This window comes from Cetorhinus maximus, chromosome 9, assembly GCF_964194155.1.
Source record: "Cetorhinus maximus chromosome 9, sCetMax3.hap1.1, whole genome shotgun sequence".
Taxonomy (NCBI): domain Eukaryota; kingdom Metazoa; phylum Chordata; class Chondrichthyes; order Lamniformes; family Cetorhinidae; genus Cetorhinus; species Cetorhinus maximus.
In genome coordinates this window covers 32,593,033-32,616,212 of record NC_135887.1, presented here as the reverse complement: position 1 = coordinate 32,616,212, position 23,180 = coordinate 32,593,033, and the positions used below count along the sequence as shown (strand labels likewise).

Here is a 23,180-nt window from a genome sequence, read left to right as displayed (position 1 = left end):
TTTGCCTATGTTCACAGACCAGTTGCACTTAAAAGCCTTTGCGATTCACATATGCCACTGGCTGGTCTCAGGGAACTCTAATGGCCACATGAGAGTGTAGCCAATGACCATTTGCACTCTAGGAAAGTGAGCTATAGCCCTGAAGCCCAATTCCTTTGCCTGGCTGTACTCTCCTGTGGAGAATTTGATGAATTAATTAGCACAACAGAAAAGGGCATTGGTTACCTCCTCTATGCACCTGTGGGGCATCCTGAGAAATGTCGCCTGTGGAGTCCTGGAAACAACTGCTGGTGAAAATTGAGTGCCAAAGTCAACCTGAAGGCCACTGGCATGGGATTCCCATCAATCCACATGACTGCAGGTTCCTACATAGCTCCATGACTGCTTCCTAGGACAGCCTCAGCCATCTCTGGCATTGCCTCTCTGACATTTGAAGGTAATTAGTTATTGTCCTGAAGACATGGTGACGCGCCAGTGCCTGTCTTGTACAATGCCTTTCCTGGATGCCTGCCTCCTGACCAGCCTTCCCCCTCTAGTGTTGCCTGCTGCTGGCCTTGTGGCCTCAGTTGGTCGGCGACAGCCCGCCTTTGTCTCATCCTCTCCTGCTCCTGTAGTTGCAAGAATATTGGGGCTATCAGACCCATAGCAAATCCACCAAGCTAACTGTATGAAGAAGGCAGGCAATGAAATGAGCACCTCTGTGCACATGGCTTTCATCCATATAGCTGCTGAGCATTGAAGTTTTTGAATCCTCCCATAGGCTATACCCAAAACTAGCCCCGTCGCCCAGTCCCGTGGCCTTGGACCTGGGCTCCTGCCAGCTTAAATGTAAATTTGGAGCAATGGCCAGTGACAGAACAAGAGTCGCCCTCCACCTGGAACCTATCAGCGTCCACCCTCCCCTCTCACCTTCGAATTTGAGCCCAGTAACCTTGACCCTTCGAACATCACTGTGTGCTTTCCCACTGTCACCCTCAAACCTCCCATCATCACCGTTCACCTTCGATAGTGACAGTGGGCATGCACCTTTCTCCCTTGACTCTACCCACCTCACCATAGGCATTCCTCCTCTTATCCTAGACCATCTCCCCATCATCCTTGATGTGTTCTTACAATCCCTTGACTCACCCTATGAAGTCTTTATCCCTACCTCTGAATGGACGTGCCCTCGTCTCGCATCAACCACCGCCGGCACACCCCCCGCACCATAACCACGGACCTTCCCCATGCAGACAGCTCCCTCACTTCAACATTCAAGACCCAACATTGGACAGTACTGAACCCACCCTTTAGGCCCTTAATTTTGCATTTCCTGACTGCTGTCCCCCTGACCAAATCCAAGACTTCTGGCCCTTCTTGTTGCACACATCCATGCTCGATCCCATACCTGTCTTGCAGGCCTCTTGCGCCTGACCTAACCAGCCTTCCCACTCGTGAATCACTCTTGCCCATTTTGAACCTCCATCCAAGGTGGCATTGTCTTCTTTCCCTCCCCATGCCTAGATTTCCACAAAAACAACCGCTCACCTGAGATCCAAATGGACAAACTGGACTGGTGCATGCCACCATTGAATGATTGTGAAACAGGAGGCATGAGTTTCCTGTGTGCCGCTGACTTAATCTTGAAGGTAGGACTTAATTTGGAAAAGTTTTAAGATAATGAGTATTCATGGATGCAAATGTATTGAAAACAAGAACCCACCACCAGATGACGTGAGTCCCAATCTGCTGCTGTCGTCATTTATGACCGTGATTTTCCGTGCCTGCCGGCAGTGGTGTGAGTGGACAATATGGCTAGAAGGTCAAAAATCGGTTTCCCAACGTCATGAAACCAGTTTGCGATTGTCTGCTTAGCCTGCAGATGGCGGGCTGTATTCCCCGCCATTGAACATCAGAAATCTCAATGTAATACATCCGCATGTCATAATAAGGCCAGACTGCCATCCTCCCCCTCTGGATCGTCCGCCCATGTCAGCGGGAAACCACGTCGACGTGTTTCATAACAGCATATATAAGGCGTGCACTTGGCGGTCTGCACTTCGCTCGAGTCTGCAAGGTTTGTTTGCCTGCCTTGCTTCGGTCAGCACTCGCAGTCATCAGGCTTCGCAGATAGTGCCCCATCACTTTTAGGGGGGGGAGGTTCAAGGGTAGGTATCTACCTACCAAATCAGCCATATGTGGGTGACTTTTCAAAGGCTGCCAGGCAAGGTCTTGCTTGGGGAAGGGGGAGAAGTGACCTCAGGCAAAAGAAGAGGCTGCAGGACGAGAGCTGTACTGGGGAAGGAGGGTATCCCAAGGTGTGTGTGAAGGCACATGTTGATCTGTGCAAATGGTCTCAAAACGGTGAGGGCTGAGGAAGCAATCTCCAGAGGAGATGAGGCCAGATGGACATGTGAGGGTATATGTGTGAAACAGTGAGTGGTGATGTCGCTTGAGCTGGCAGTGAGTGAGATGCTCGTGAATGTGTGACGGGCTTCAGTGTGTGAGTTTAGAGTGATGAGATGGTTGCCATACACTGGCTGCATGGATGGGATCATTCATCTTCTATTTGCATTGGATGACCAACTTCTTCTGTGCAACATTGGTACTGATCACCACTGCCATCGCCTACCAAGCCGGAGTGGTGATGTAGCTGCCCCTCCTGTGGCCAGAGCAGGGGAAGAGGACATCACAGCGTGCCCCCACGGCATCCAAAATGCATTCGAGGGCTGCAGTCTTTTTGCCTTTTGGGGCCATGTCTTTGTTGCTGCAGTCCTGGGCTGGAAGCACTCAGCGCAGCTGTACATTAAATATGGTGCCTGGTGTGATGAAGCAACGAGGTGATGGCATGATGGGCGAATGAGAGCCTGCCTGCCATAGAAATGGCATGTTTCTCGACTGCATAAGTAATGTGGTGGGTTTGCGGCAATACGGCGTGAAAACCTGCCATCGTGGCCAGTGGATAAAAAAAATCTGGATTGATTCCGCCTTATGTCTCAACTCGCTGTCGGGAAACTGCGATTTTAGCTCCCACCTAATTAAGTCTCCCTGGCTGCCACATTTCTCAATTTTACAGACCCCACTAAATACCACCCAAGGAGTGGGATTGGCTTGGTGATCAGCTTTAATTCCTTTTTAAAATACTTACACTGAGGTTCCCATATTTCAAGTTTTTACTATATTATACTGATGCACTTTGTAATGCCAACCCTTGACCTGTTTGAGAGTCATAGTACTTGAATATATTTAATAACCATGAAAACATGTTTCAATTTGTTTGTGTGCATGGTAGAGGTCCTTTTGTTGACATACAGAAACTGGGACAGATTCTGCACCATTGTGTCAGAGCACAGGCATATATGAGGAGTGACATTAATAATCAATACCAGCATAATGGATTGAAAAACCTAGACTGGAGGCACTCAGTCAGGTCAACCTGAGAGCACCAAATTCAGATCTGTGCCTGTAACCACAAACCACTTTTTCATGCATGTCAGTTTTTTTTTTAATGATTGCAGCATGTGATTATTTTACTTCCAATTCAAAAATGTGATCACTTTTGACAGGTTCAAAAGAGCAATATAAGCTCGAAATTATGATACTGGCATTAGCACAAGAAAGTTTAATTTTTTTTGACATTTTTCCATCAACTATTTTAACGGAGGGTGTTATGTCATATATTTAAATTTATGCTGTTAAGTTGTATTGAAATCTGTACAACTATATTTCATATCTAACATATCATCCAAGGAGAATTACTTTTGGACTGAAAAGTAGGATTAGAATCGGTACCAAATTGTACACCAAATATAAGGTTAGATTCTGTCTAGCAGAGCCTTTTGCCCAGCTGATAATGCCAGCAGCAGAGCCAGTTTATTTCAAGTGCTAGGTATCATTACTGTTCTCCCTGGCAGGAATATGAATACCCTGGGAGCCAAGTCTGCTATGATCCACAGCACTGTCTTTTGTTTACTCTCCAGTAAACCATCAAAAGATGGTCACTGACTCAGCGTTAAGAGCATACCATGGCATCACACGCCTATAGCAAAGAGTTACAGACCTTCAGTTGGCTCTTTGTCTTCTTGCTTCTTGCAAGCTGTTCTCACTTTAAATCTGCTTTCTGCACCAAAAGCTTGGAGCCTTTCTCTGTGCCCCTCACTCTTAACTTCACTTAACCAGATCTTTTTCCAGGTTCCTGTCCTTCCTTTGACTAGAAGGCCTGCTTGGGACTTTCCCTTCTTCCAATCCCCTGGATTTTGGGGTCTTTTCTTTAGCTTGGGACTGGCCAGCTGTCCCCTTTTCCCCAGTCTCTCCTGGCAGCTACTTTCAGAACCAGCTGCACTCAAACAGCTTCAAAACAAACTGCTGTCTCTCTTTTTGTGTGTGTGTATCTGTGGGAGGGACCTGCCTCTCTTGACAACTGCTAGGCAACAGAGCAATTCTTCTTCCCTTGTATGTTTACCTTCTCTTTAGGAGTCAAAAAACTCCTCATTGGAAATGCAAGTACCTTTTTAAAATGAAATTAAAACTCAATTTGACTTTTCTTAACACACAGATATAGAAATACAAATCAAACTTAAACCTTAAAGCTAAACCCATTCCTAACACCCACAAATACCAATATAACTCACTTAAACTATCTCTATTTCCTAACAATAGCCCCTCAGGAGAATGCTAATCTAATGATCAGGCCATGGGTCCTGTTCAATATCCCGAGTGAAGGGGGTTGGGGGGGCAAGTGGGTGGTGAGGTGGCAGCAGAGGAAGCTGAGGCCAAGATTAACTACCAGGGAAAGCCCTATGGAATGAAGAGAACATTGAGTAGGGGGAGGGGGCAGACCCAAAATAGAATCAGAAATATAGGCTGGGTAGGACCAGAAATTCCCACCCAAAGTCAATGGACAGTTGGCTGCCTCTCCCAATTTTCCGTGTCATGACAGGCCCTGCCACAGGCAGGACCAGAAGATCCCAGCCCTAGATTGTCTGCTGTGCAACTGGCTGAAGGGACTTAAATGTAAAAGAAATTGCAAATGTTGGGCCAAAAAGGTTTAAAGGTGTACATGTTGGGTTGAGGTGGAGGGGAAGCTCGGTTTGGTGATCATGGTGAGGTTTTCAAATTTGAGGAGGATGGGGAGCCTGGGGTAAAGACTTCTGCTGGTCACTGAGAGGGTGTACTGATAGTGATCTCCTCCACGTTCTGTGGCTGGGATGTCAAAGCAGGGCTGTAGTCGTACCATACGAACAAAAACATTACTTGTGAAAGGGTGAGGGAGGGGATGTTTACACTATTAATTTAAATTTAGAATATTCTGTTTATCGTTTTTTCCCTTATCAACATGGCTGACACTACTGCAACCTCTGCTCCAAAGAGCCTGCAACTACATGTAAATTTGTAATGCCAGTATAACATACAATTAATGTTTTAGCAATGAGAATCCTACTACATTTAAGCATGATTAATGTTAGCTAGTACTTTTAAGATTAGAACCCCTCTATTACAGCACCACTTACAAGAGTCCCCGTATTGCACCTAAATCTAGTGGGAAATCTTGATTTAAGCGTTCTCAATTGATTTAATTATGTAATATGATTAACATCTTTCTATTATACATTAGATGTTTAAAATAGACTGTTCAACTGGAATGAAGTAACGTTGATTTAAGAATATTAGAGCTTTTAGTTTTCTTAGAAATAAAGAAGTGCTTTTATACAAACTGAAAAAGGATTTTAATTTTTAAAGGCTTATTTTTAACCTAATTTATATTATTCAAAAGATAAATAAAAAGCACCTGAAAAAATTAAGTGGAACTGTTTACCCCAAACAAAAAAAATATTTTGCAGTCCTAGCTAATATTTATCTCTCAACAAAAATTACTTAAAATAGATTATCTGCCACAAGCAGGACAGTCCCTGTAGACTCATCATGTCAACCTGTTCATGTCCCATGGAACTTATTTCTTCCTATCTTGACTTCATTCTTTCTCTTCTTGTTCAGTCTCTTCCCACCTAAATTCATGATTCCTCTGATCCCCTATGTCATATCATCAATTTCCAGTTTCCTGGCCCTAACCACCACCACCTTCACCATGGATGTTCAATCCCTCTACACCTCCATCCCCCACCAGGATGGCCTGAGGGCCCCCTGTTTCTTCCTTAAACAAAGGCCCAAACAATTCCCATCCACTACCACTCTCTTCCACCTGGCTGAACCTGTTCTGTCACTGAACAATTTCTCCTTTAACTTGTCTCACTTCCTCTAAATAAAAGGCGTGGCTATGGGTATCTGCATGGTCTCCAGTTGCACCTGTCTTTTTGCGGGGTATGTGGAACACTCCTTGTTCCAGTCCTACTCAGGCCCCAACGCACAACTCTTTTTTTGGTACATTGATGGCTGCATCATTGCCCCTACTCTTGTCTGGACCTGGAAAAATTTATCGATTTTGCTTCCAATTTCCACCCCTCTTTCAACTTCACATGATCCATCCCTGACACTATCTTTCACTTCATTGACCTCCCTGTGTTGATTTCTGGTGATAGACTGTCTACCAATATTTATTACAAGCCCACCGACTCCCACAGCTACCTTGACTACAGCTCCTCACACCCTGCTTCCTGTAGACTCCATCCCATTTTCTCAGTTCCTCCGCCACTGTAGCATCTGTTCAGATGATGCCACTTTCCAAAATGGCGCTTCTGACATGTTTTCTTTTTTCCTTAACCAAGTCTTCCCCCCGCCACAACTGTGGTTGAGAGGGCCCTCAGTCATGTCTGACCCATTTCCTGCACCTCTGCTCACACCCCTTCCCTTCCCTCCCAGAACCATGACAGGGTCCACTTTGGCCTGACTTTTCACCCCACCAGCCTCCGCATTCAAAGGATCATCCTCCGCCATTTCCTGCAACTCCAGCATGATGCCACCACCAAACACATATTCCCCTCACCACCTCCCCCCACCCTGTCCCCGTCCCGTAGGGATCGTTCCCTCTGCAATACTTTGGTCCTGGTCCAATCTTCCATCGCCCCTGACTCCTCATCCCCTCCCCACGGCACCTTCCCATGCAATTGCAGAGGGTGCACCTCCTTCAATTTGGTTTACTGCATTCGCTGTTCCCAATGTGGCCTTCTCTACAGTTCGGAGACTAAAAGCAGACTGGGTGACCGCTTTGCAGAACACCTTCGTTCAGTCCGCAAGCATGATCCAGGCCTTCCTGTTGCTTTCCATTTCAACACACCATCTTGCACTTATGCCTACATGTCTGTCCTTGGCCTGTTGCAATTTTCCAGTGAAGCCCAGTTTTCCAGACTCAACAACTTCAGACCATGAACTGTCTCCTCCATCTTTACCCCTTTTTTAATCCAATTTTAAAAAATATTTATTTTTATTTTTAATTTATTTTTATTTATGCTTTCTTTTTTATGTTTTTCCCCAAACTCTCCCCTCGCAACAATCCCCACAGAGCCATCTGCCACTGGTTTCTATGTAGTGCTGTCACAGAGCGCTGACCCTTGTTCTGCTACTAACATATTCTGCTCTTATCTTTATGCCACTATCAGCACCTTCTTTAGTCTTTACCACTACCGTTAACACTCCCTTTGCCTTGTGTCCATGACATCTTTATCAATCTCTGCTTCGCTTCCACATATCCCTGACCTTCTATCTTGCTCCACCTGCTCCACTCCCTCTTAAACAGTATAAAATCCATCACATTTCTACTTCTCTTTAGCTCTGAAGAAGAGGTATATGGACTCGAAACGTTAAATCTGTTTCTCTATCCACAGATGCTGCCAGACCTGCTGAGATTTTCCAGCATTCTTTGTTTTTAGTTCAGATTTCCAGCATCCGCAGTATTTGGATTTTATCTGCTCATTGTTACAGTTCTGTTTGTGGGACCTTGCTATGCACAAATTGGCTGCATTAAAACAATGACTACACTTTAAGAAGTGCTTAATTTCCTGTAACATACTTTGCGATATCTTGGAGTCATGAAAGATGCTGTATAAATGTAAGCCTTTTATGAATTATGTTGTAATTCATCTCACTGATATCTAAGTATTTTACAAAAAGGCTGAAATATTTAATTTGGCACAATACTGAGACACCCACAAGATCATGACATGAAAAAAAGAAACAGGAGTAGGCCATGTGGACCATTGAGCCTGCTTCACCATTCAAGAAGATCGTGGCTGATCTTCTACCTCAGCTCCACCTTCCTTCACTATCCCCATATTCATTAATTCTCTTAGTATCCAAAAATATATCAATCTCTGCCTTGAATATACTTGATGACTGAGCATCCATAGTTCTCTGGGGTGGAGAATTACAAATATTTGCAATCATTTGAGTGAAGAAATTTCTTCTTATCTCAGTCTTAAATGATCAATCCTTTATTGTGAGTTTGATCCTGTGTTCTGGACTTCCCAGCCATAGCATCTTTGCAGCATCTACCATAATAAGCCCTGCAAGAATTTTATGGGAGGATTCATCCCAGATTTGCACTAAGTGCAGTAGCTGGCGGGAAAAAGAATGTTTTACCCGCCGGTCGTAATGGCAGCTTTTCACGCCGTGCTGCCCCAATCCTGCCTCATTAATCATGCATTCTTGGGCAACCTGCCGTTTTGATGGTGGGTGGGCTTTCATTTGCCCGCCATGCCGTCACCTTGCCACTTCCTCACGCTGGGTGCCATATTTGAAATGCAGCCATGTGCACACCTCTCAGTCCTTCCAGCCCAGGACTGCTTCACAGAAGACATGGCCCCAAAAGGCAAGAATACTGCAGCGCCTCGATTCAGTAACACGTCCCTGGAATGTCTTTAGGATGCCGTGGAAGCCTGCTGTGATGTCCTCTAGCACTGCTCTGGCCGCAGGAGGTCCAGCAATCTCATCACACTGACGTAGTGAGTGATGGCAGTGGTGATCAGTGCCAATGCTGCACTGAAGAGGTTGGCCATCCAAAGCAGGAAGAGGATGAATGATCTCATCCATGCCGCCAGGGTAAGGCAGCCATCTTATCACTCTAAACTCACACACTCAAGCCCATCACACATGCATCTCACCCATTGCCAGCTCAAGTGACGACATCACTCACTGTCTCTCACACACACCCTCACATCTCCATCTGGGTTCATCTCCTCTGGATACTGCCTCCTCAGCCCTCATCATCTTGAGGCCACTTGCACAGATCAACTTGTGCCCCCACACACACATCCTTGGATACTCCACTTCCCCAGTATAGCCCTCACCCTGTAGCACCTTCCCTTGCCTGCGGCTACTTCTCCACCTTCCCCAAGCAAGTCCTTGCCCTGCTGTCATTGAAAATCCACCCACATATGGCTGATCTGGTAGGTACCTATACGTTAGCCCCCCTAAAAGTGATGGGGTACTGTCCGTGAAGCCTGGTGCTGACGACTGCAAGCACTGACCGAAGCAAGGTAGGCAAACAAACCTCTAAGTCCCGAGCAAAGTGCAGCTAGCCAGGTGCACGTTGCTTATGTATTGTTGTGAAACACATGCTCAGATGATCCAGCGTGGGGGGATGATTCCGGTGAGCTGGGCTTCTAATGATATGCAGATATATTACAAAGAAGTTCCCAACGTCCAACGGTGGGAAACGAAGCCCGCCCTTGATGGGCAGAGCAGACGATTGCAAACTGCTTTCACGACGTTGTGAAACCGATTTTTGGCCTTCTCACCATATTGTCCGCTCACGCCACCAAACACATCTGCCAACGGGCACAGAAGTCAGTCCAGTAAACATAGGTTGCACTCCCTCGAGTGCAAGTATATATTTTCTTAGGTAAAGAGACTGCAGCTGTACACAGTACCCTTGGTGTGGTCTCACCAAGCCCCTATAATGTTGCAGTAATACCTCTTTACTCTCATACTCTAATCCCTTTGTAATAAAAACTAAGCCATTGGTTTTCTACTTTATGTACCTGCATATTATTTTTCTGTGATTTGTGTACAAATACACCCAGTTTACTTTAAATACCAACATTTCTCAGTATCTCTCCATTTAAAAATATTATTTTTCTATTTTTCCTACCAACGTGGATAACTTCATACTTCTCCACATTATATTTCTTCTGCCACATTCTTGCCCCATCACTTAACCTGCCAAAACCCTTTTGCGATCTTGCATCCTCCTCATTGCCTACTTTCCCACCTAACTTTGCGTCACTAGCAACCTTGGATAAATTACTCTTAGTCCTCTCACCTGAGTTATTGACATACATTGTAAACAGCTGAGGTCCAAACACTGATCCTTGTGGTACCCCACCTGGTCGGTCTTTGCTGAATTCTAAAATCCTCAGGCTTGTTTCTCTTCTTCAGCAACATCATAAGCCTCCTCCTTTAGGCAATCCAGAATAAGAATAATTAACTGGACGAGAGCCAACTTCGATAGGGCAAGAACAGAGCTGGGCCAGATAGACTGGAACAAAAGATTGATGAGAAAAACTCTTGCTGAAAAGTGGCTACCTTCAAAAATGAATTGGTTCGGGCATATCAAGGTATATTCCATTGAAAGGGAAAGGCAGGGCAAACAAATCCAGAGCTCCCTGGATGAAAAAGGAGATAGAAATTAAGATAAAAAAGAAAAAGTGTGCTTATATCAGGTGTCAGGTAGAAAATACAATTGAGAACCAAGAGGAATACAGAGGGTTCAGAGGGGAAGTGAAAAAGCATATTAGAGAATCGAAGAGGGATTATGAGAAAAGACTGGCAGCCAACATAAAGGGGAATCCCCAAGCATTCTGTAGGCACATAAATGGTAAAAGGAGTAGTAGAACCGATGAGGGACCTAAAAGGGAATTTACACATGGACGAAGGGGCCAAGGTTGAGGTATTAATTGACTACTTTGCATCTGTCTTTACCAAGGAGGTAGATGCTACCCAGGCCATGGTGACAGATGAGGAAACTCAGTCACTAGAAGGGTTCAAAATTGATAAGGAGGAAGTGTTGAATAGACTGCCGGTACTTAAAGTTGACAAGGCACCGGGACTGGAGAAGATGCATCCAAGGATATTGAAGGAAGTGAGAATAGAAATTGCAGGGGCACTGGCCATAATTTTGCAGTCTTCCCTAGACTCGGGGGAGGTGCCAGAGGACTGGAAATTTCAAACATTACATACTTCTTCAAAAAAAGGTTGTAAGGATAAGCCCAGCAATTACAGACCAGTCAGTTTAACTTCAGTTGGGTTTTTACAACAATCGACAATGGTTTCATTGTCATCATTAGACTTGTCATTCCAGTTTTTTTTAATTGAATTAAAATTTCACCAACTTCTGTGGTGGACAGAATTCTAGAAACAATTATTCAGGATAGAATTAGTAGTCACATGGAAAAATATAGGTTGATAAGGAAGAGCCAGCATGGATTTCTAAAAGAGAAATCGTGCTTAAACAACTTGCTGGAGTTTTTTGAAGAGGTAACAGATAAGGTCGATGAGGGTAATGCTGTTGATGTGGTGTACATGGACTTTCAAAAAGGCATTTGATACAGTGCCACACAACAGACTTGTGAGAAAAGTTATTGCTCATGGAATAAAAGGGACAGTAGCAAAGTGGATACAAAATTGGCTGAAAAATAGGAAGCAGAGAGTAATGGTTAATGGATATTTTTTGGGCTGGAGGAAGGTTTGTAGTGAAGTTCCCCAGGGGTCGGTATTGGGACCCTTGCTTTTCCTGATATATATTAATGATCTAGATCTTGGTGTGCAGGGGACAATTTCAAAGTTTATGTATGATATGAAGCTTGGGAGTGTTGTGAACTGCGGGGAGGACACTGTGGAACTTCAATAGGACATAGATAAGTTGGTGGAGTGGGTGGATAGATGACAGATGAAGTTCAATGCGGAGAGGTGATGCATTTTGGCAGGAGTAACATGGACAGACAATATAAAATAAGGGGTGAAATTTTGAAGAGGGTGCAGGAACAGAAATACCTGGGTATATATGTGCATAATCATTGAAGGCAGGGCAGATGGAGAGAGCAGTTAATAAAGCATAGAGTATGCTGGGCTTTATTAATAGGGGCATAGAGCACAAGAGCAAGGAGGTTTTGCTGAATTTATATAAGACATTCATTAGACCTCAGCTGGACTATTGTGTACTGTTCTGGGTGCCACATTATAGGAAGGACGTGAACACATTAGAGAGAGTGCAGAAGAGGTTTACAAGAATGGTTTGAGGGATGAGAAACTTCAGTTACAAAGATAGATTGGAGAGGTTGGGACTGTTCTCCTTGGAGAGAAGAAGGCTAAGAGGAGATTTGATAGAGATGTTCAAAATTATGAGGGGGCTGGATAGAGTAGATAGGGAGAAACTGTTCCCACTCATAAAAGGATCAAGAACGAGATGGCACAGATTTAAAGTGATTTGCAAACGAAGCAAATGTGACGTCAGAAAAAAAAGTTTTCACACTACGAGTGGTTTGGTTCTGCAATGCACTGCCTGGAAGTGTGATGGAGGCAGGTTCAGTCGAGACATTCAAGAGGGCATTAGATGATTATTTGAATAGAAACAATGTGTAGGGTACGAGGAAAGGGTAGGGCAATGGCACTAGGCCATAATGGCCATTTGGAGAGCTGGTGCAGATATGATGGGCCAAATGGCCTCCTTCTGCGCCATTAAAATTCTATGATTCTTTAAACTAATACTGTCTTTAACTTCTCTTTTTAACTATCATTGGACTACTTTACCTGTGGGGTTCTTATTCTTTCAGGAAACATATATTTGTTCTGCATTATAAATTAATTATTTATATGTTTGCCATTCCTTACATACTGTAACATCTTTTAATCTAGTTTCCAATCCATCTTAGCTAACTCATCCCACATACTGATCTAGTTTGCTTTGTTCAGATTTAAGACTCTAGTTTTAGACTTAACTAAGTCAGTCTCATTCTCAAACACAATATAAAATTCTATAATTTTAAGATCAATCTTCCCAGATGTTCCTTTACTACAAGGATTCTAATTAATGCTATCACATTGCATAATACTGAATCTAAAATAGGTTGGTTAATTCCTTGGCATGCTGATTTAGAAAACTATCTTGTTTTCCATGACTAATCCTCCACACTATTACTGCAAATTTGGTTGACCCAGTCTTTTTGAAATTTAAAGTTCCCTGGGATTACTGTATTATTATCCTTGTTACATGTACCTCTAAGTTCTTGATTTACATTCTGCCTGACTGTACAGCTACTGTTAGAGGGCCTATGGACTATTCCCACCAATGTTCTCTGCCCCTTGTTGTTTCTTAGCTCCACCCGAACTGATTCTACTCCTTGATTTTCTGAGCTAAGATCCTTTTTTCTGCTGTCTTCACCCCATTCTTTATTCTCACAGCTACCCCTTTCCCTTTTTCATTTTGCCTGTCTCTTCTAAAAGTCAGGAATCTTGGAATACTTAGTTCTCAACCTTGGTCACTCAACTAAGATAAATACATTAACATTTACAAACAGTGGAAAAATACCATATAATCAAATATCATGTGGTCAAACATCTTGAGATCAAAGCTGCCCAACCAGAGTCATCGCTGCCAAATAAAAATGGAAGAAAAATTTGCAGTTCGTCTACTGTTACTGCAAGAAAATAACCAGAGCAGTTAGTGAATGAACCTGATACTAATCAGAACAAAATCTAGGTTTACGACTATATGTAGGATTGCCTGTTACATAGGATATATGGCACAGAAACAGGCTATTTGACCCAACAGGTCTATGCCAGTTTATGCTGCACTCAAACCTCCTCCCATCTTTGTAACCATCTATTCCCATCTCTCTCAAATACTTTTTTAGTTTCCTTTAAATGCACTTATACTATTAACTTAACCATGTCTTTGGGTTACATTCCTTCCACTTTTTGGGTAAAAAAGTTTCTTTTGAACTCCCTATTAGATTTCTTGCTGAATATCATATATAGATGACCTCTAGCTATGCTCTTCCTACAAAAGGAAACAACTTGATTCCACTCTATCAAAACCTTTCGTAATTTTAAAGATCTCTATTATTTCACCCCTCAGCCTTCTTTTTCTAAGGGAGAAGAGACATACCTGTCAATCCTTTCCCAATATGTATACCATGCACCCACACATTTCTGGTATCATTCATCATTCTGGTCAATTCAAAAATATTTTTAAATAGAAATATGATGGGCGGAATTTTCCCAGAATTACACTAAGTGTGGTAGCGGGCGGGTAAAATGAGTACTACCCACTGATGAAAATGGTGGGTTTTCATGCTGTATCTTTCTGAGCCTGCCTCATTATTTATGCATTCCTGGGATACATGTCGTTTCCATGGCGGACGGGCTCTCATTCACCCGCTCTCCATCACCCCGCTGTTGCAACATGCCGGCTGCCATCTTTAAAAGGCAGCTGCCAGCAAAGCACTCATCGCCACCAGCTCACCACTGCTGCCTGGGAGACATGGCCAGCAAAGGCAAAAAGACTGCAGCCCCCCGCTTCAACGATGGATCCCTTGAGTGACTGCTGGATGCCGTGGATGGATGATGGGATTTGCTCTATCCCCGCTCTGGCAGCAGGATAGGTAGCAATGTCACCAACCCAGCTTGGGAGGCAGTGGCAGCATTGGTCAGCGTGAACGCCCTGCAGAGGAGGACAGCCACCCAGTGCCGCAACAGGTTGAATGACCTCCTCCGTTCTGCCAGGGTAAGTCACTCTTTTCATAACTCCCAACTCACACACTCACAAACCAACAACAACACATCCAAGGGCCCTCACTCACCGCCAGTGCAAGGGACATCACCATTCACTCTTTCACACACACACCAACATTGTCCTCATCCTGTCCATGGGACCACTCACCGCCCACACAGACCAGGCATACTTATCATCTGGCCCGGCAGGCTCCTGATACGCTCTCCCCATCTCTATCCATGCAGGACAAACTGGCACACAACAGGAGGGAAAGGTCGCAGACAGGTGGAGGGATGCCAGAAATCAAAGCTCTGACAAAATTTGAAACCAGAGCCATCCAGCTGGCCGCCGATGACCAGGACCGGTCCTGTGCTGACAGTGAGGTTGGCGCTGCTCTACCAAGTGAGGATCATCCATCAGACAACCATGTCGTGAGTGATGTGACCTCTTTCACAGGCCACTGCCAAGCACTAATTATCTCCCCTTGCTTTTGCAGGCACATCTGCCAAACAGCCGACAGAGTCCACGACCCCGGGCCTCCAATCAAGCTCGGAAGAAACCTCTGAAGAGGAATTTGAAGACACCGTCCCTGAAGTCCCATCACAGCGCTCACCCACACTCTCCACCAGCGCAGAGACACACACCTTGGTAGGACCTAGCTTTAGAGTAGCCTCGGGATCACAATCTGGTGAGCACATTGCACTTCCTGATCCACAGCAGGCAGAGGCTGGGACTTCCCAGGTCTCTGGCACTTGAAGGATTGCTGGAGGCCAGATCGTTGCCGAGTCCGAGTCAGATGACAAGCCTTTGGACTTGGTCATGTCACAGTTGCTGGAACTGCAAAGGCAAACTAGGGAACAACAGGAAAGGATGTCCGCTGCACTCCTCAGATTGCAAGGCACGATGGAGAAGTCTGTTCCTCTTCAGGCTGAGGTGATAGCTCCGGCATTGCAACGCAACGAGGTCAACACTGGAAGATGGCAGCCGCCATGGAGACCTTGGTACAGGACGTCAGTCCTGCACTGCTGCGTGGGCTTAACTCCATCGCTGCTGCCATAGTTGGCCTCCAACAGTGTGTATGTGAGAGGGGTGCTGGGCAGCTCGATCTCACTCCAGCTGCCCCTTCTGCCCTCGGAGTCAGCCAGGGGGCCTTGGGCACCCATAGGGAAGTGAATCAGCAGGTGCACACTCCACGGCCATCCACCCAGGTGACTCTGGGAGTGACCGGCCCATCTGAATCCTATCTTCCTGTGACCTCTGCAGATTCAGTTTCACAGGCCGAGGAGGGTGCCACTGCCACACAACAGGACCTCAAAAGCAGCCAGGGCCCTCCAAGTCTCAGCCCTCCAGAGCCAAAGTAATCTCAGACAGGGCGTCACAGTCAGCAGACTGCCTCTACCTCTGCTGTGGATGTCCGGGGAGCACCAAGACGTAGCGGCAGGGTTAGCAAAGTTAGGTAAAAGTAGTTGCACAGCCTGGGCATGGGTGTTGCCCACTTGTACATACTATTCACTATTGTCAATAAACTCCCAAGAATGTCACCCTGCCTGTGGTTCCTTGCTGTGATGAGCAGTGTTCTTGTCCCTCAGATGTGAAACCTTTCTGCACAAGATAAAAGGCAGGTGTCTCAGTCCAGGGCATCTTCTCTGTCCCCTGTGCAGCCTTAAGGCCATAGTGATGGTCCAGCCTCGCACTCCTTGGAAACATTACTGATGCCTGCACCTCGGCGGTGCTGGTCACTGCTGCCAGAAAGTAGTGGGCAGGCGCCACAATGTTCTCTCATACTCTCTGTGTGCTCTCAGCACCTTTAAGGTGGGGCTGGCCCCCATCACATCAGCATCTATGACCAGTGATGCTGTGCAGCAGCTCCTGAAGGGCTGAGGTGCTGAAGGCGGACACAGCATCAGATGCATCTAAAATTTCATGGCTGCATCTCTGAGATGGCCTTGATCGGAGTGCAAGCGAGCTGCCCTTGGCCAGACAGGAGTCAGACATTCTCAGAAGCTATGTGAAGATCTATGGAGTGTCCTCACTGCATGTTGTCATCATCCTCCTGCGATTGAGCAACTATTAGGGCCTCTACTGTATCTCCATGACAGGAGCATTCTCACAGAGGGTATTGGTGCTGCGATAAGTCAGACTGGAGTCAGACGTTCACAACTGCGATGTGGGGATCTACGGGGACACCTCACTTCATGTCGTCGTCATCATCCTTCACAAATGTGGCAGCTATGAGGGCCTCCTGAGTGCGCCTGCCTCACCTAGCCAGTGCATGAGCCTCATCCCCATCGTTGCCACCACCAAGGACCCCTTCACCCTCATCTCCGTCAGCATCCTCCTCATCGGAGGAGACGTGCATATCCTCCTCAGCCAGCTCCTCCCCCTGTTGCAGCGCCAGGTTGTAAAGGGCGCAGCAGACAACGACGATGCGTGACACCCTCTGCGGACTGTATTACAGGGCTCTAGCAGTCCGGTCCAGGCACCAGAACTGCATATTCTGCTCCACCAAGTTGCGAGCTGCTGGATGAGCCTCATTATAGTGTCACCCTGCTGCAGTCTGAGGCTGCCGCACGGTTGTCATCAGCCATAGCCTCTGCAGGTAGCCCTTGTCCCCAAGGACCCAACCCTGCAGCCTCTGTGGACCCTGAAAGATTACAGGGATCTGCGAGTGACTCAGGATGTAGGTGTCGTGCGCACTCCCTGAAAACTGTGCGCATACCTGCAGGATGCGTTTCTGGTGGTTGCATACCAGCTGCATGTCCAGTCAGTGGAAGCCCTTGTGGTTGATGAAGTCCACTGAGTGTAGCGCTGGAGGCCTGTGTACCACATGAGTGCAGTCAATTGCACCCTGCAACTGTGGGAATCCTGAGATCAGGGCGAATCCAATGGCCCTTGCATCCTGGCTGTCCTGCTCCTGGGCGAAATGCACAAAGTTGTGTGCCATGGAGCCGGTGGTGCCTGTGACCTCATGGGTGCATTTGTGGGTGACGGATTGTGAAATCCCACAGAGATCATCTGTGGAGCCCTGAAAGGAGCCACTGGCATAGAAATTGAGTGCTGCAGTCACTTTCACAGCCACTGGCAGTGGATCCCCTCCATGTCCCCTTGGCGCCAAATCCTGCAGTAAGTGGCAAATGTGAGCCGCCAGGTCCCCAGACATGCACAGTTGTCGGCAACACTGGTTCTCAGTCATCTTCAGGAATGACAGGCGGCGTCTATAGACCCTGGGTGTCACTAGGCTTGCTGTTGCTCCTGGGCAGCGTGTGCAGGAACCCCTGCTGCTCCTGCCTTTGCATGACCAGGTGCCTCAGTTGCTCTCTCCTCCCTCTTCTACGGTCTCTGCAGGCCATCAGGCATACAGCAAGGTCACCAGAATCCATGATCCTGAAGTGGTCCTCCTGCAGCATGAAAGAGAGAGCGAGAGAGACATGGTTACCATGGCTGTACTTAGCATCTTTGCTGGCAGCCCCTTAGTGCTCTCATCGGATGGCCGGAGATGAGTGCGCTGCTTGGCTGCCCTGTCAACCTGCGACATGGGGGATACTGGTCCAAACCAGAATGCTGAGATTACAAGGTACTGTGAGCGCCTTCATCAGTGACTGCTATAAGGCCAGCGTTGGCGAGGAGATTGTAAAACATGTGCAGTGCAGCTGCTCCCCAGTCCATTAAAGTGGTGGCGGACTCGAAGTCTGTGCTAGGGGAGCGGTGGTGGGAGGGGGTTGCTAAGATGTGGAGCGCATGGTGGCCCTTTGGTGCCTCTGCGTTGCTTCCATTGGCGGGCAGGCTAAGAGCTTGACCCCAATCATATCACTGTGGCTGCACCTGATCTGTCTTAGTTGCAGAGGCATGGCCATTTTATACAAGTGTCCCTAATACATGGCCACTCCCCTTGTTTACCCTGCCCCCCACCTCAATTGCCTATGCGCGGGATGCAGTGCCAGAGCAGCACTTGACCTCCCCCCTCCCCTCAGCAGTCGCCTCTGAGGCTGGCCAGCACTTGGCCGCCAGACACCATCCTCACCCCCCCCACCTCAGCAGTCGCCTCCGGGGCCAGGCATCAGTTGCCCCCGTCCCCCGGCGCCCCTGAGGCCTTTAAACAACAGGCGAGCTGTGGAGAATGCTGCTGCTCACTCACCTCAGTTCCCCCAAAGTGAAGGCCGCCAAATGCACATCTCCTGTGTGCTGTTGTGAAACACGTCGACGTACTTTCTCGCCGATGTGGACGGATGATACGGCGGGGCTCCAAGAACCTGGCGGGATGACCTTTTAATTATATGCTAATATATTACAATTAGCTCCCCGCCGACCGATGGTGGGAAACACGGCCCACCGTTGGCGGGCTGAGTGGACGATCGCAACCTGCCTTCATGCTGTTGTGAAGCAGGTCGCACCACATTTTCCATGCACGCCACCTACCACGCCTGCCGCCAGCAGGCTCGGAAAATTCCACCTAATATTTACTAAGACAATCTTGACTGTGGATCAGATTCATGTAAAATCTGCATCCATGATTTTACTCCCTGCCTTGGTTTAAAAGACCTTCAGTTAAAAAATGTATACATAAATCTGGCCCTAATTTTGAAAATCTATACAATCGTGTGATTTCGAATCTGGGTTTTGCAGTGAATTTGTTGCTAATATATAATTTATCTTGCATGTTCAAAAAGGATGCAGCATATTATAGTGTATTCCTATTGAAGTTGTACTGAGGAACAACCAGCTCTGGAAACTATATTTTGATGGTGCTGTATTGGCTAAAGTGCAGGTTCATTCTGCAATAGATTTGATTCTTGTTATAACAGAAACTTTTAGAAAATATTTGTATTTCCTATAAATTTCACAAATGTCAAAACCCAAAGATTACTTTTCTGTAATTCTTGCCAATACTGTAAGACATTCATCTTGATTTTTCTTCTTTAATAATACAATGTTCCATTATTTCCTTTTGTCAATGATCTTATCATTTGTACAGTCAATTAATACTACAACAGCGTGTATTTATATAGGTATATATATAGGTTTTTCCAGGTAATTCTGTTTTTGTTTTGTATTTATATAGTGCCTTGAACATAATAAAAGGTCCCAAAGTGCTTCACTGGGGCATTACAAAAAAAACCATGACACTGAGCCATGCAAGGAGATATTAGGGCAAATGACCAAAGTCAAAGACGTAGGTTTTAAGGAGTGTCTTAAAGAAGGAAAGTGTGGTGGAGAGGTCTGGAGGAAAATTAAAGAGCTCTAGGGCTTAGCAGCAGAAAGCATGGCTACCAATGGTGCAGTGATTAAAATTGGGGCTCAAGAGGCCAGAATTAGAGGAGTGCAAATATCTCAAAGGATTATGGGGCTGGATGAGATCACAGAGGTAGGGAAGGGTGAGGACATGGAGGCATTTGAAATTATTGATAAAAGTTTTAAAATCAAGTCGTTGTTTAAATGTGAGCCAGTGTAGGTCAGTGAACACATGAGTGATGGGTGAATGGGACTTAGGGCAAGTTACGTATGGACAACAGAGTTTTGGATGATCTCAAGTTGTTGGAGGGTAGAACATGGGTTTGTGATCAGGAGTGCTTTGGAATAGTCAAGACCAGGGATAACCAAGGCATCTATGAGGATTTCAGCAGCAGATCAGCTGAGGCAGGGACAGAGTCAAGCAATTGGAAATAGGTGGTCTTGATGATGACACAGATGTGTGGTCAGATGCTCATCTTGGAGTCAGATGTGATACCAAGGTTTTAAACAGTCTGTTTCAACCTCAGTCAAGGGAGCTGTATGCTAGCCATTTTCCATGAATGGACTAAAGTTTCCCTTTATATTATACAAGATAATTGACGATCGTGTTCGGCATGCAGCTCATTAAGCATTTATGATATGGTTCCTGTAGGGTGGTGGCCATTCGTTTGTGTACGTTTTTCATATATTGACATAACTGCTACTGCAAATGATGTCATTTAAGACAGATGCTTAGAAACAGCTGGTGTAACAATTTTTCAGTAGGAATCATTGTTTAGCACTTGTTTATCACCTAGGAAATGAAAATCAAGATAAATTGAATTAAAACAAAAGAGTGCCCAAGAAATATATTGGTACCAGCCATTATACAGGTAGCTAAGTGTCCAGTATGCTGGATAGTGTGTGAGTGCACATTCTGTGATGGAAATATGCCCCCTGCAATATTGGTAAAGGTCCTTTACAGGAGCCTGGGATCCGAGCCTGAGATAAGGGCTTCGAGGCAGAACAAAGAGGAATTTCTGAATAAAAATGACGGGGCAGTGACCTGATGCTTTCCAGCCTCTGGGCAGTCTTTTAAAGTGGGCTGATTGGGGCTGTCACTGGCATGTTCCCGGTGGCAGGTGGGCCCCCATTTTGAGGACCAAGCCTATCAGGTGCCCAGAGGTGACTTGCTGGGGGCTGGTCTAAGGATCCACAAGGCCCCCTGTTTTTACTCCACCCCTTATACCAGAGACACAGCCATCAGTGGGCCAGTGCTATTTCAGCCGGCAATCATTTTGGAGGGGTTCATCCATAAGGGTGGCCTCATAGCTGTGGCCACTATTTACTTAATTGAATTCAAACCTCTTCAGAGGGCACCTCAAGATGAAGTTGCCATCAGGTGTCCTTTTTCTTTTATTCATTCATAAGATATGGGCATCGCTAGCTAGGCCAGCATTTATTGCCCATCCCTAATTGCCCTTGAGAAGAAGGTGGTGAGTTGCCTTCTTGAACTGCTGCAGTCCGTGTGGTGTAGTTACACCAACAGTGCTATTAGGGAGGGAGTTCCAGGATTTTGACCCAGCTTCAGTGAAGGAATGGCAATATATTTCCAAGTCAGGGTGGTTTGTGGCTTGGAGGGGAACTTCCAGGTAGTGGCGTTCCCATGCATCTGCTGCCCTTGTCCATCTAGATAGTAGCCGTCGTGAGTTTGAAAGGTGCTGTCTGCATTGTACCGGAATTGTACTCTAATTTCTAGGCCACTGTTTAAATAATTTTGGAAGTACTTGAGAAATAAATAGCTGAAATTATTTTGCTGTGATATTCCAAAAATCTTGCGCTTTTAGTTCATTACCATAAAGTCCATGGGTTGTAATTTTGTTATGTAACTGTCTTTTTTTAGTAAAAACTTGGAACGTAATTCATTAGTCACATTTCTTTTAGAACAAATTTTACTGCAATTGCTTAATAAGCTTTCAATTTCTGCATGAGATTCAAAATAAGAACTATTCTGCTGCTCTTTACCAATTCTTTTTGCTGTTGTCCAAGTAATTGATATGTCAGCTTTATGGAATTATTATTGAAATTGAGGAACTTTCAACACTTTGTTAAACACGTATGTATCAGTTTTGTCTCTTCTTTTTGCAGTTCACAGCAAAGTGTTGCCTACGAGTTCAGAAAGATTGCAGAGTTTCTACACATCCCCAGCCTATCTTCCTGTGAACTACAAGCTCTCAAATGTGCAGCTAGCCTTTTTCCTAAATAAGGACAAGCCAAACACACAATGGAACAGCACCAAATCACTCCAACGCTTGGAACATTTTGTTGTATTTCAGACAAAGGAACTTCCAGTGGTGAATGCCACTTTAGGACCTTTCTCCATGGATCGGACTCTCCCAAAAGACATACTTCAGCCCACCAGTACATTGGAAGTGCTAGACCGATTCACCATGAATTGGAAGGTCAGAGCCTTTATCATCCAACAGAGGGTTCCCTTTAGCCAACCACTTGTTCAAGTACTATTTTATGTGGCAGGTCGAGATTGGGATGATTTTGATGTTGTGGATAAGTTGCCGTGTGCTAGACTTCATGCCTTCCGAGATGTGAGAGACATTAAGAGCTCCTGCAGGCTAAGGGGAATCTTAGCCATATGCCTAGTCCAAGTTGACTTGCCCCTTGCCTGGTTTAGTTCTGCCACCTCAACTCTGGGAAGAAAGAAACCGATGGATAATTTGGATATAATCAGTGAAAATCTTCAAGTTGAACTCTACTACACCTTGCATCCTCCAGATAGAAATGGAGAATGTAATGCTGGCAGTGATGCATCTTCTCATAAAGAGAAAAATGTTAGGCACGATGGATCTCACCAGCAGCCTCTGCTACGTATAGGAAGTATCAATTTGTACCAGCCTCCCCAAACTCAGTTAGTTCAGGAGCATAGGCTTGATCGCAATATCTTCATTCGCTTGCCAGAAGGACCGCTAAAACCTGGGGAGATTCTTAGTATCTCGGTGTTTCTAACACCAAATTCAACAGTGGAGCAATTCACTCTGAGGTACGTGTATTTCATTGTTTTTACTTCAAGAGACAACTAAACTTTAGATTGTGTATGATTTGGAAAACCATATATTGTATATTAATAATTATAAAATGTACATAAATCACTTGCATTTGTTGATATTTCTACCCATTAAGTCAAAGTGTACTTTTCTCTAATATTTTCTAAAAGTTACTTTTCTCTAATGTTCTGCCTGTATTACCAAATGCTCATTCTGTTATATCTGTAATGTTATATGCCAATTTGTTTCACATTTCTGACTGTCTTCTTGTC

The 23,180-nt window shown here is 45.5% G+C and overlaps 1 protein-coding gene across 1 annotated transcript in view; it reads left to right on the top strand.

Annotated features, from left to right (window-relative positions):
* The window catches only part of tmem132e (transmembrane protein 132E), an 841,056-nt gene that overhangs the window by 159,710 nt on the left and 658,166 nt on the right, over positions 1 to 23,180 (top strand). The window contains exon 2 of the mRNA XM_078548464.1: positions 21,998 to 22,904. Coding sequence (XP_078404590.1) covers positions 21,998 to 22,904 — 907 coding nt within the window. The remainder of the gene's footprint in view (positions 1 to 21,997; positions 22,905 to 23,180) is intronic.